Source organism: Lactuca serriola, chromosome 9 (genome assembly GCF_051521515.1).
Source record: "Lactuca serriola cultivar US96UC23 chromosome 9, Lser_US96UC23_V15, whole genome shotgun sequence".
Classification (NCBI taxonomy): domain Eukaryota; kingdom Viridiplantae; phylum Streptophyta; class Magnoliopsida; order Asterales; family Asteraceae; genus Lactuca; species Lactuca serriola.
In genome coordinates this window covers 21,643,986-21,657,753 of record NC_136416.1, presented here as the reverse complement: position 1 = coordinate 21,657,753, position 13,768 = coordinate 21,643,986, and the positions used below count along the sequence as shown (strand labels likewise).

The window sequence follows — 13,768 nt, the reverse complement described above, 5'->3', positions numbered from 1 at the left end:
TTCATTCATGATTCATAGAAAATGTGGTGATTTAGGGAGCGCCCTTAAAGTGTTTGATGAAATGCCAAAGAGAAATATGACAGTCTCAGATTGTATACATGGTTAGTGATGGAATTACCAGTTAATGAGGAGATGCTGGTAAGTTTACATGAACTTTATTGATCTTTGATTAAGTTTTTTGAGTTGGGTTTTGTAATTTTTTTTTTCAGAAATTCAGAGACACCATTCTTTGATGACAGAGAACTTGTAGCTGGAAGTATTGATGATTCAATCTATGTTTATGATGTTGAAGCAAACATCTATCCTGGTCATAGATTTGATGTTGAAGCAAACTGACTTTTCCTTATGTTTATGATGTTGAAACAAATAGACATATGGGCTGATCATAACTTTGACCTTGTTTACCTTTTTATAATATTTCCATTCTGAAAGAATAGTTTATTATATAAGAATATTATTGCTTTATTCTGATAGAGTTTGTAGTTAATTAATTATATGTTTAATGTGCAGTTGTTACAAGTGTATCACTACAAAGTATTTGGCAATGAATTTGTGATAGAAATGGCTTGAAGACCTGATGGGAAAGGCTCATTGTATAAAATCATTCTCATGCAATACAATTCTAACAGAATGTCAATGTCACAAAATGTCAATCTCATAGAATGCTAGCATATTTTGAATTGGCTTAGAGGTCAAACATACACAAGACATCTAGAATGCTGTTATTTTTTAAGAATTATACTTGGTATTCTTTCAGAATGTTTGTTATAATTCAATGAATCACAATCGTACAATGTAATTATTTGGTATATTATTAGTTCAAGAATCGATTTTGTGTATTCTTTTAGAATATATTTACTAGTTTATGGTTGACATTCTGTCATTCTGACAGAATAAAATCGAAAAATATGTTTACTGCTTTACGGTTGAAATTCTATCATTCTTACAGAATAAAAATCGGATTTTTAATTTTAAATTAACTTAAAATATTTAGATTTTTAAAAATAAAGGAATTAATTATCCCTAAAAATCCGAAAATTTCCTTTTTTAATATAGATTAATTGACTAGAATGCCCTTGTGCTCAAATTTGTGTGATTATATGGTACATGTTATCCTATTCTACTATCATAAACCCTCAGATCATGACCTTTGATTATATTTCATCCAATGGTCCAGATCTGTGCATTCTGGCACACAATAGTTACTAAAAACAAAATAACCTAACCCTATATATATATATATATATATATATATATATATATATATATATATATATATATATATATATAGAGAGAGAGAGAGAGAGAGATGGAGAGAGAGAAAGAAAATTACGCGAATGGTCCCTGTGGTTGGGGGTAATCTGCACGCTTGGTCCCTAATTCTTTTTCTTAACTCGGACGGTCCCTAAAATGTAATTTTGTTGCGCGTTTGGTCCCTGGCAGACCTAAAAAGACTATTTTACCATTTTTATTTCTTTTTAAATTTTGTTAACTATTTATTTATTAAAAAATTATTATTGAAAACAATCAGGTCCCACCCCTTACCTTCACCCTTCTCACGCATTGTCTATTAATCATCATCATTGACCAATTTCTTCAAAAAGCAATTGGCTACCACCACAACACACTCCTTCATCCCTCATCTCCTACCCTATCATCGCCGGAAAGCTCCCATCTTCCTTTACCTTTGTCGGAAAGCTCTCAGTCACCTTCTTGCGATTTCACGTCGGACATCAATTTCAACCTAACAACCTCTACTTCATTAACACCATCGCCTTCTTCACCCTCGATCGAGAAGAAGGGGTGATGACAGAGCTTAGGGCTCCACACTGCTCCTCAATCCCTACATTGGAGGTCGTGTTAGCGACCTACCATTGTTGCTTGGACTACCGTTGACCTATGGACAAATGTTGCTAGTGTTAGGGTTCCACTACCGCTTCAGGTGCTGCCCCAGAACTGACCCATTTGTTTCCCTTCCATTTCTTTCCTTACCATTCTTGATGTGTATTATGATTGAATCAAACCAAATACGGAGCCCTAAAATCACAGGATTACAGATATGTCTCCTAACTCTCTTGGTGATTTGGGTATATTAGGATATGAAGCATTTGGTTAATGATTTGTTATTCCTTTTTTCATCAAGTTGGTGATTCAACTTGAAAACTTGAATTTCAGGTATTAGAATGTACACCCATCATCGATGCTCTTCATCTTCACAAACATCGATCTTTGTCTTCAAGAGACCAGAGTTGATTTCTAGGATTCATCATGGATTAGATTTCAAACATTTTGATTTCTATGGTCATAAAGGACTTTTGATTTTAATTTCTGGGTTTATATGGAAAAACTCAATTTGTGGATTTCATCTAGATTGTATCTACGAGTTTTTCCTGGGGATTTTAGTTTTGGATGTGAGTTGTATATTGGATTTTTGTTTGGAATTTGAGTTATTGCTTTGATTTCAGATTTATTTCATATTTATGGTCGAGTATTAGGTAGTCTTTGTTGATCTTATAATGATTTCTTTGATACCTGATATATGGTTGGAGATAGTGATAGGAGCCGGTATCGGTAAACAGGATAGTCTTCCTCCATTGGGAGGAAGGAAAGAAGATTAAGTTGGGGTGAGTACATTCAAAACAAATTATTAATAATTTATTTATTTAATAATAGGTGAAGTAATAAAAAAGAATTAAAAAAATAAAAATATAGTCTGACAGGGACCAAACGCGCAACAAAATTACATTTTAGGAACCCTTCGAGTTAAGAAAAAGAATTAAGGACCAAGTGTGCAGATTACCCCAAACCACAGGGACCATTCATGTAATTTTCTCATATATATATATATATATATATATATATATATATATATAGGGTTAGGTTATTTTGTTTCTAGTAACTATTGTGTGCCAGAATGCACAGATCTGGACCATCGGATGGAATATAATCAAATGTCATGATTTGAGGGTCTATGATAGTAGAATAGGATAACATATACCATATAATCACACAAATTTCAGTATAAGGGCATTTTAGTCAATTAACCTATATTAAAAAAGGAAATTTTATGATTTTTAGGGATAATTAATTCCTTTATTTTTTAAAAATCTGAATATTTTAAATTAATTCAAAATTAAAAATCCGATTTTATTCTGTCAGAATGTTAAATGTTAACCATAAACTAGTAAATATATTTTTTGATTTTATTCTGTCAGAATGTTAGAATGTTAACCATAAACTATTAAATATATTTTTCGATTTTATTCTGTCAGAATGATAGAATCCCAACCATAAATTAGTAAATACATTCTAAAATGAATACACAAAATCAATTCTTGAACTAATAATATACCAAATAATTATATTGTATGATTGTGATTCATTGAATAATAACAACATTCTGAAAGAAAAAAAAAAAACATCACAATCTAACAAAAACATTAATCTATTCTGATAGAATATTATTTTTAGCAACATTTTATACATTGTAGCATAACAAATTCTGGTATAATACACTCTCATTCTCTATGTTTTCTTCCTTCTCCACATCAATGTTAGCCTCTTCAAAACCTAAATCCACAAAGAAAACATAATCAAGATTCAAAAATTAAAAAATTCAATGCATTCTAAGAGAATAAAAACTATAAATTCTGACAGAATGTACTTGTTGTTGACAATTATTCTCAAACATTCTAACAGAATACATTTAAATAAAATAAATTCTAATAGAATACATTACATAATTCAAGAGTTGTTATTGTCTACATAATTCAATAGATGTGATTGAATCATCAACACACATATGCATTCATTCCCAGTCATGAATTCAAGAAACAAACACACATTTACATTATCGATTTAGAAATATGAACACCAATTTTGACTTTTTCGAAACAAAATCCAACTTATGACTGTGAAGTGCAAGTTGTATCAGAATATTTCTTCAATCGAACAGAAATAAACCATTGAAGAAATCGAATTTAATAAGATGATGAGCACAATCTCGATCTTGAATCAAAATCGAGATAAAATCAATCTCGATTGAGGTAAATAATTTCCAGTTATATCCCCTAGTTGTTGGATTACCGGACCAAAGAAAGAAGAACAAGAGGCTGCCGGAGGATACCTCCATCCAAGTACCTGCAATCGTCGGGATTTCCTTACCGTTTGCTCCTCGCTTCTCATTCGTGTTCATAGACCCCACAACAGCGCCACTGCTCCTCCGCATCCCCTTCTTCAGCCTTGTCGACCCCAGAATCCATCATCGATTGTGAGACGAGAGTATGTGCTCCCTTTTGGATCCGTCGATTGTAGAAGAAGAAGTAGAATCGGTGATGGTGATGGTGTTGATGTCGATGATGAAGTGTTCGGCCGCAAACATATCTAGGTCAAATATATTTAGTTTAATTCCTTAATTGAATGATTAGTTTATTTCCTTAATTGAATGATTTCAATTAAATAATTTCCTTAAATAAAAGCACAAAAGGTCCAAAATACCCTTTAATGATTTATTTAATTATTTATTATTTCTTGAATTCTCATTGGTGCATTTAAACACACAATAGTTGTTAAAAACATTTGAACCTATATATATATATATATATATATATATATATATATATATATATATATATTGCCACATACTGGTATGGATACCGGCCAGGAAATTAGGTAAATTAGGTCTGTAATCCTCATTCCAGACTAGTTGATCATTTAAGATGAAAAATATTGTTTTCTTTAATTTTATATTATAAAATGACTAGTTTAGTCGATTTCCTATTTTAATATTATGACAACCTATTTATTATACATAGTACAGACAATCAATTACCGAGTCATTGAATTCGTGAATACCTCCTTTTCTGTAACAAAATTTTATTTCAACAATTAATTTATTAGTAGTATTTTTCTTTTCAAGATTCATAAAATATTGGTGAAATTTACTGTTGATATCATACTCCGTAACTGATAAGCCAAGGAAGTTTCCAAAATAGAGTGAGTTATGGTATGGTCAATTGACTTGAGGTGCAGTTAATTCACATTCACTTAACTGGACAGACACAGCACGAGATCAACGACTCATGCACAAGCACTACAGCCCTAGCCACTTTGCACTTCAATTGCGAAATATAAAATCCGCAGAATCTCTACAGTTGCAGCAGTCATCCTCTATGTAAGAAAAACACACCAAACACATAAGCCTCCATCTCCGTCCAATGTTCTGACTATCAATGGAAACCCTAGCCATCTCCCACCGCCTTCTCCCGCCCTCTGTCCGCCGTTCCTCCATTAACCCTCGTCTTTCCTCCCTCCCTCCCTCCCTCCCTCTTTCCAGCGCCACCTCTCGTTCCTTCACTCTCAGATGCTCTGCTCGATCTCCAACCGCATCAGGTACTCTTTCTCTTACTTCCACTACTTTTGCATTAATTCATATCCTCAATTTGATAGCATCATTGCCTTCTCATTTTCCACAAATCCTGGTTTGCTACTTTAGTTGCTTATGTTAATTCCTCGTGGAAACATCTTGACAGTCTTAGTTCGAATTCATCAAAGGAACTGGAGAGTAGATGATAAAAATATGGACGAATTGAATTGATATCTTATTCACAAGTACGAATAGGAGAATTACAGAGGAGACTATTTTATATATTATCATGTCATGTCATCATTAACAACCCAATCCAACTACGTGACTGCTACCAAAACCGTTACATTACATCATTGTTTCCTGAGATTAACAACAAGGAATAGCATGCAGATCAACATGACCCTTTTGCTCCAAAAAATATGGTTGATTTGTGGAACTATTGCCTTGATGCATGCTTTAGGTTATATAGGGACTTTAATAGCTTGCTAACTACCTGAATGCTACCAGCTACATTAGATCACTGCCCTTATATGTTTAACATAATTTCTTTTCTTAATTCTTTCATTTACACGATTTGATTTTGGATTGATATTGTTTTGGCAGTCGACCATTCAGTGAAATTCAAGGAAGCTGCAAAGGATGGGAATCTGATTCCATTATACAGGTCAATATTTTCCGATCATCTGACTCCAGTTCTGGCTTACAGGTGTCTGGTCAAAGAAGATGATCGTGATGCACCAAGTTTCTTATTCGAATCTGTTGAACCAGGCTTAAAAGCTTCCAATGTTGTGAGCACCACTTCTTTTCTTAATCCTACTAAAATGATCTTCCAATTTTTTTTTTATTGATTTTGTTTTATACATGTTAAAGTAGCGGATTTATCTTGTTAGGGGAGATACAGTGTGATTGGAGCTCAGCCTACAATGGAGATTGTGGCAAAAGAGAATATGGTTACAGTTATGGACCACCATGAAGGGAAGAAAACAGAGGAGTTTGTTGAGGATCCCATGGTTGTTCCTAGGAGGATAATGGAACAATGGAAACCTCAAAGAATTGATGAGCTCCCTGATGCCTTTTGTGGTAAGAATAAGATTTTGAGATAGGGAAACTTGCAGAAAATAGCAACATACTTCCAATTCTTTACTCATAAAAGCAATGTACTTACATTTCTTTATCAATAATAAAAATATGTAACAAATAATGTTCAATGACATTATTTATGTAGTTCCCAATTTCTGTAAATACAGGTGGGTGGGTTGGTTATTTCTCTTATGACACAGTGCGATATGTAGAGAAGAAAAAAATCCCATTCTCAAATGCACCAGAGGATGACAGGAACCTTCCGGATGTTCATCTTGGCCTTTATGATGATGTCATTGTGTTTGACCATGTTGAAAAGGTTTGACCATGATAACATATTAACATTATCGACTTAGGCCTTCCTCTATAATTCTATTAATCTTTTTTTTTTTTTTTTTTTAAATATGTGAGTGAAACACACAGAAAGCATATGTTATACATTGGGTGCGATTGGATCAATATTCTTCTGTAGATGAAGCTTTCAAAGATGGAACAGACCGTTTGGAGGCTTTAGTGTCTAGAGTTCATGATATTGTTCCGTGAGTACTACAATTTTAAATAAAAAGTCAAACTTAATTTTTTTTTTTTTTTTTTTTTTTCTGATTTGAGTTTTGACTTGTGTACACAGTCCAAGACTTTCTCCAGGGTCAATTAAGCTGTATACCAACCTATTTGGGCCTTCTTTGAAAAACTCAAACATGACAAGTGAAGCATACAAGGAAGCGGTTTTACAGGCTAAAGAACATATTTTGGCTGGGGATATATTTCAGATTGTGTTAAGTCAACGTTTTGAAAGGCGTACTTTTGCAGATCCATTTGAAGTTTACAGGGCCCTAAGAATAGTCAACCCTAGTCCATATATGACTTACTTACAGGTTGTCTGCTCTTTTGAAACTTGTAATTGATATTTTATTAAAAATACAGTTTTATAAGTTATTTATTGTTTTATGCACCCAGGCTAGAGGGTGTATCCTTGTTGCTTCAAGTCCTGAAATTCTTACCCGTGTCAAGAAGGTAATAATAATAATAACATTTCCATTCCAAACATGTTATAAATTTTGTGTTTTGTTGACAGAGAAAAGTTACAAATAGACCCCTTGCCGGGACAATCAGGAGAGGGAAGACACCCAAAGAAGACTACATGTTGGAAAATCAACTACTTCACGATGAAAAACAATGTGCAGAGCACATCATGCTTGTTGATCTAGGGAGAAACGATGTTGGCAAGGTCTGCTTCTTTTCCTTTTTCTTTAAAAAAAAAAAAAACTACTAGTATATTATTATTATTTTGTAATAAAAGAAAACAATGGCATTTGCATATTGGTTAGGTTTCAAAAGCAGGTTCTGTTAAAGTAGAGAAGCTGATGAACGTGGAACGGTATTCTCATGTGATGCATATAAGCTCGACAGTGAGCGGAGAGCTTCTTGATGAGTTGAGTAGTTGGGATGCTCTTCGTGCTGCATTACCTGTTGGAACAGTCAGTGGTGCACCTAAGGTGAGGTTTCTAAATCTGTTTCTCTACTTTTCATCATTATTTTATAATTACTCAAACAAATATTGAAATAAATAGGTGAAAGCGATGGAACTGATTGATCGGTTGGAGGTGAATAGGCGTGGGCCATATAGTGGTGGGTTTGGGGGGATCTCGTTCACAGGAGACATGGACATTGCTCTGGCTTTGAGAACGATCGTGTTCCCTACAGCAGCACGTTATGATACAATGTATTCGTATAGGGATGTGAATAAGAGGCGGGATTGGGTGGCTCATCTTCAGGCGGGGGCGGGTATAGTGGCGGATAGTGATCCTGGTGATGAGCAGAGGGAATGTGAGAACAAGGCTGCGGGTCTTGCACGTGCTATTGATCTTGCTGAGTCATCATTTGTTGACAAATGAGAAGATGAGACCGGTTTGAGAGTCCAGTCTTTTAGGAGTAAAAGCCATTTTCAAGCTTTTTTGGCATTCATGACATAGCATAACAGCTAAATGCTCCTCATTTTTCAAGGATGTTTCATCTTTTTACCAATTTAATTTATGCAACTGATAGAAACTAGACATAAATTACATAAATCGTCCCTACGGTTTTGTCTGCTTTGCGATTTTTGTCCCTAAAAGAATGTTGACCCCTTAAACTTTGTTTTGTTGCGTATTTGTGGACATGTATTATTACCAACTTAAATAAGAAAAATGTGGGTCACACCTGCCCTTATCCCTTCTCTCCGGAGAAACCCTCAACCAGTCGTCTAATTTCTTGTTCTCTCTTCTCTGTCAGCATCACACCCACGCTCAGTGATCTCCACCAGCTGGTAAAAACCGTAGCCATGAGTCGACCCTAGGTTCTCTTTTATTTGTGATGATTTGTAAACACCAAATCTTCTTCTAGTTTCTTTCTTTTTAATCATTTTCTTCCATAGAATTATGCAATTGATGAGATGATTGCTATTGCTGAGATGGGTTGAAGATGAATTATTTATAACTGATGGATGATGATTGCAATTTATATGTAAACACCTTCAAGTTCGTTAACCTTCTTGTAACTTGTTGCAAAAAGAGATGTTGCTGTTTTTTTTATTCTATCAATGGTGTTTGGTTTTATGAAATGATTTATAAAATGGATGATGATTTCCATGCTTAATCTAGATACAAAAAGAAAAGAAGGAGGTGGGGGTAATGGTGGGCTCAGTTAGTTTTATAAAATGATAAATAACAAATAAATGATAAAAAAAAGATGTGAATGAAATCTATAAGGGTAAAACTGTCTTTTTAGGCTTGGTAGGGACAAAACATGCAGCAATGGAAAGTTTAAAGAATCATCCAAGCCGAAAAAAATATTTTAGAGATGAAACTCGCAAACAAGACCAAACTACAAGGACGGGTTATGTAATTTACTCTAGAAAGTAGAAACTATGCAATCAATTTTCAGCAATTTGGTCCTAAAACGAATCACCATTGCATGGTTCGTGTAAAAAATACCCACAATACCTACTTCATTGCATAAACTGGTGGAAAAATATGTAAAACACTGTCTAAACTTAAGGTGTAGAACATCATATGAAATTAATTTGTAAAAAAAAAAAGGTAAAAGATGTACCATAACAAAACCTCAAAACAACAGATTGACAGCCAATAACCAGAATCAAGGGAGCAACATCTTGACATCAACAATTTCAACCCACATACATAATTGGCTTTTCCAGCCAGATAGGTCATTTAACAATTTCAAAACTATCTGTGTGATCTTACACTTACATGGTGATCTTCACCCTTCCTTCTGTGTTCACGAGACCCATATTCCCTCCTACTTCTGTCACCTTCTCTTCGATACGATTCCGATTCCGATTCCTGCTTCGTCCTTTTCTCCTTCCTCCTATCACCATCTTCATCGGAATCATACCTCCTTGGTTTTACTTTTTCCCCATTCCCATTCCCATGTTTCAATCTTCTGTCACTGCTTCTTCTGGTGTCTTCATCTCTTGCATTTGTATCTGTTCGTTTCTGGTACCTCTCTTTCTCAACATTCGAACTTTTTGCATCTTTGTCATGCATTCGATTTGATGGGCCTGGGACTGGGCCTCCTCTTTCACTCCTTGTTGGGCCTCCAGACTTATCATTCTCCCATCTTGAATTCTTAGCATCTTGAGGACCCCAACCTGTGTTTGCAGCTCTCTGAATTCCAAAACAAAAAGGATGAGATAAAGAATCAAGTAAACTAATGTCCAAACAAAACAGGATATAATATTAAAATAGATCATCTTTGTTACTTCTTACTTGTTCATTATGAGAGAATTTGCATCCAGCGCCACGCGTACAATCACCTCTCTGAAAAGCACGACACACTCCTCGTGCCTCTCTTTTCTTCTGTTCCTCCTCTTCATCTTCTTCTTCTTTCTTTTTGTATTTAGTAACATGATCAACTCTTATAGTACGCCCAAGAACTTGTGCACCATTCAGATTATCTGCAACTCAACAATCATTTAACTTCAATCAATCATCACAAATCTTTTACCAATCTAGATATAAATTCAGAATTCAGATAGATAGATAGATAGACCAACCTACAGCAAGAATTGTACTTCTCTGATCCTCATATGCAACAAAAGCAAAACCTTTCGATTTTCCAGTTCCTTTGTCTCTAACAAGATTCACATCCACAATCTCACCATACCTATATCATGTAACAAACTAGGTTAACAAAATGTTCCACTTTCATGAATGTCAGTTAAAACAGGCATCAACATAATCAATTTTGACTTCAAAAGCTTACAAGATTATCATCAGTGTTCTACAGAACATAATCAAACTACTAATCCATGGCGTATATAAACACAGGTTATGTATAGCTGTGTCTAAAGGCGTGTATAAGCTTCAAAGAATCGTCTCCTTTTAGGATACAAGTACTAGATTCATGCCCTAATTCATGATGTCGATCATATCATGATAGGTGGATTTGAGCATTGACATCGATGCTTCCAAAGAAAACTACTACTTCATACAACCATGAACAAACAAACAATCTTCACATGATTCTCCTACCAACCAAACACAAAATCACGACAACTTTTTTCATTATTCAAACTAAGATTAGGAAACTTACTGAGCAAAAACGGCAAGAAGATCGCCTTCGGTCAGATCAAAGGGAATACCCCCAACATACACATAAGCTGAATCTTTATACTTGGCATGCCATGAAGCATCCTCGGAAATACCTAATGAGGCTTCCTTTGAATTTATGTTCTGAATACGCTTCACTAATGTCAGTGGATTCATACTTCTAACCGCTTACGAACGCAGATTTGATAACCACTTTCCGCTTATGTAGTTGAAAAGCGTAGGCGATTTCAGAACACTGATCCAATTATAAACCCTAACGCTATGTTCCGGTGACCGGAGAGAGATGAAAGAAAAAAAATAATGTAAGAGAGAAATGAAAATAAAATTATATTTTTAAATTCATTAAAAATCTTAAAATAATATTTTTTCCACAAATAGTCAAGCGGACACAGGATTTTACAGTAGAGGTTGCACGGGAGAGTTAGGGGTTGCACGGTAGTAGAAAAATAAAAATTTCTATAATTTTCGAAAAATTTTCCACTGCGGCCGGAAAAGTTAGGGGTTGTAGGTGCCACCATGGACCCCCCTAGGCCCCCCTGTAGTTGACTAGAGATGAGATTTAAAACCGGAAAATTGGACTGGAACCGGAACCGTTAGAATCGGAATATATAGAACCAGTTTTGGTTTCGGGTTATAAAATTGACTTTATCTGGGTTCCGGATAATCTGGGTTTGGGTCCATCGGCTCCGGGCAAACCGAGCCTAAGAACCGGAACCGGTGTTAGGAACCGAAACCACTTTTAGGGGTCGGAATAGGTTTGTGTGAAACATTTAAAACATGCATATCTCATTCGTTTCAAGTTGGATTGACATACGGTTTTTTCCAACGTATAATTTAGACTTTATACATGGTTTTAGACTATAAATTTGTCATTTTTAATTTTATATTTAAGTCCCCCAAAGTCGATATATCAAAACTGGAAGTTTTTAGTTTTTAGTTTTTTTTTTTTTTTTTTTTTTTGTATTTTGTGAAAGTTTTAAAACATGCATATCTAATTCGTTTAAAGTCGTACTGACATGCGTTTTTTTTTTTTTTTTTTTTTTTTTTCCAACTTGTAGTTTAGAGTTTGTACATGATTTTAGATTATAATTTTATCATTTTTGGTTTAATATTCAATTAATTACAGTCCCCCGAAGTCGGGATATCATAGCTGAAAATCTTCAACTTTTCCACTATTTGTTTTTGTACTTTGAATTATGTGAAAACGTTAACACATGCATATTGTAACGACCCAAAAATCAAGGGTAAAATTTTCATTTTTATTATAGTCCAATACAATTGTTATTTAATCCAACCGTTCAAAAATATTGCTTAATTAAAACATTTATCAGAGTTACATCCCAAAATCACATAATGCGGAAAACACGGGTGTGTGCGCTGCGATCAAGTCGGGTCATTCCTTTCCAAACCAATGACATAGGCCATATCCATCACATAGGCCATATTAATCATATACACCATATCAATCACATAAGCCATGTATATAAACATATAAGGATGTCGTGGGCTCTCCCCCCAGTGTCTTACACCTATGTGTCATGGGCTCCTCCCATGGTCTTTACCTGCAATGCCATGGGGTCCCCCCATGGTCTGATATCCAACTTCCATAGGCTCCCCCGGGTCTTCCATGTAAGTATCACAAGACAACTAGCATATCACATATCACATAAACAACTAGTGTACCATATATCACATAAACAACTAGTATACCACATATCATAGAAACAATGCATATAAACCTATAAGGATGTCGTGGACTCCCTCCAGAGTCTTACTCCAGGATGTCGTAAGCTCTCCCCAGGGTCTTACACCTGTATGCCATGGGCTCCCCCATGGTCTTAACCATTTGTCATGGGCTCCCCCCATGGTCTTTACCTGGAATGCCATGGGCTCCCCCACATGGTCTGATATCGAAGTGCCACGGGCTCCCCCGGGGTCTTTCATGCAAGCAACACAAAGTCAACTAGCATACCACATATCACAGAAATAACTAGCATATGGGTCGGCCTTGGTGCCTTCGACCTATTGGTATAGTGAGGAGACTCACCCCACACTGCCGAAGTCCCGCGGATAAAACTCTAGCTGCTGGTTGACAGATTCTTGAACTGTCAACATCAAAACAACACGTAATTAATAATTGGGTTCCAATACATAACCATAATTCCATGCTTGGGGTAAAAAGACTACTTTACCCCTAACCTAGCTTGATTCAAAACCAATGCCGAAACGCACATTCTGAAGGCCCAAAAGCCAAATAATCAACCAAGGCCCAACATATGACCCAATTTTCCAAATTGGGCCCAAACCTCCACATGGTCTTACCTTAAGGCCCAACCATTTATTCTAGTCCCAACACTTGGCATTCCGATGGTCCAATGTCTCATAATCATCAAGGCCCAATTATGGCCCATCTATGGTCCAATTTTCCAAATTGGGCCCAAACCCCTCACATGGGCCTTACCCTAAAGCACATCTAAATATTATAGTCCATATACTTGTTCTTAGATGGCCCATCAATAGCCCAATCACCAAAGCCCAATAAAAAGGCCCAACTCAAGGCCCAAACAAAATTAGGGTTTTCACATAAAATGACGACTAGGGTTAAGTGTTGTGACATCCCCAAATTGCATGGCTAAAACTGTTGCAGAATTTGTTCCCAGAAGACATGATAATTACTTTACCCAAACATCTCCGAAGAGATGTATTTTAT

General features: G+C 35.4%; 2 protein-coding genes across 2 annotated transcripts; one reads left to right on the top strand and one right to left on the bottom strand.

Annotated features, from left to right (window-relative positions):
- Positions 1 to 5,070: 5,070 nt before the first annotated feature.
- LOC145076646 (anthranilate synthase alpha subunit 2, chloroplastic-like) lies at positions 5,071 to 8,682 on the top strand. The gene is made up of 10 exons (XM_079022456.1): positions 5,071 to 5,391; positions 5,972 to 6,156; positions 6,259 to 6,448; positions 6,616 to 6,767; positions 6,872 to 6,987; positions 7,077 to 7,323; positions 7,406 to 7,462; positions 7,524 to 7,676; positions 7,777 to 7,944; positions 8,020 to 8,682. Exons 1-10 carry the CDS (start codon positions 5,232 to 5,234, stop codon positions 8,341 to 8,343), a joined length of 1,752 nt encoding a protein of 583 aa, XP_078878582.1. The 5' UTR covers positions 5,071 to 5,231; the 3' UTR covers positions 8,344 to 8,682.
- A 792-nt stretch (positions 8,683 to 9,474) lies between these two features.
- On the bottom strand, positions 9,475 to 11,358 carry LOC145076647 (RNA recognition motif (RRM)-containing protein). The gene is made up of 4 exons (XM_079022457.1): positions 11,042 to 11,358; positions 10,503 to 10,612; positions 10,216 to 10,403; positions 9,475 to 10,113 (listed from the first exon to the last, which is right to left on the bottom strand). The coding sequence occupies exons 1-4, from the start codon at positions 11,212 to 11,214 to the stop codon at positions 9,673 to 9,675; spliced, it is 912 nt and encodes a 303-aa protein (XP_078878583.1). The 5' UTR covers positions 11,215 to 11,358; the 3' UTR covers positions 9,475 to 9,672.
- Between the last annotated feature and the right edge of the window lie 2,410 nt (positions 11,359 to 13,768).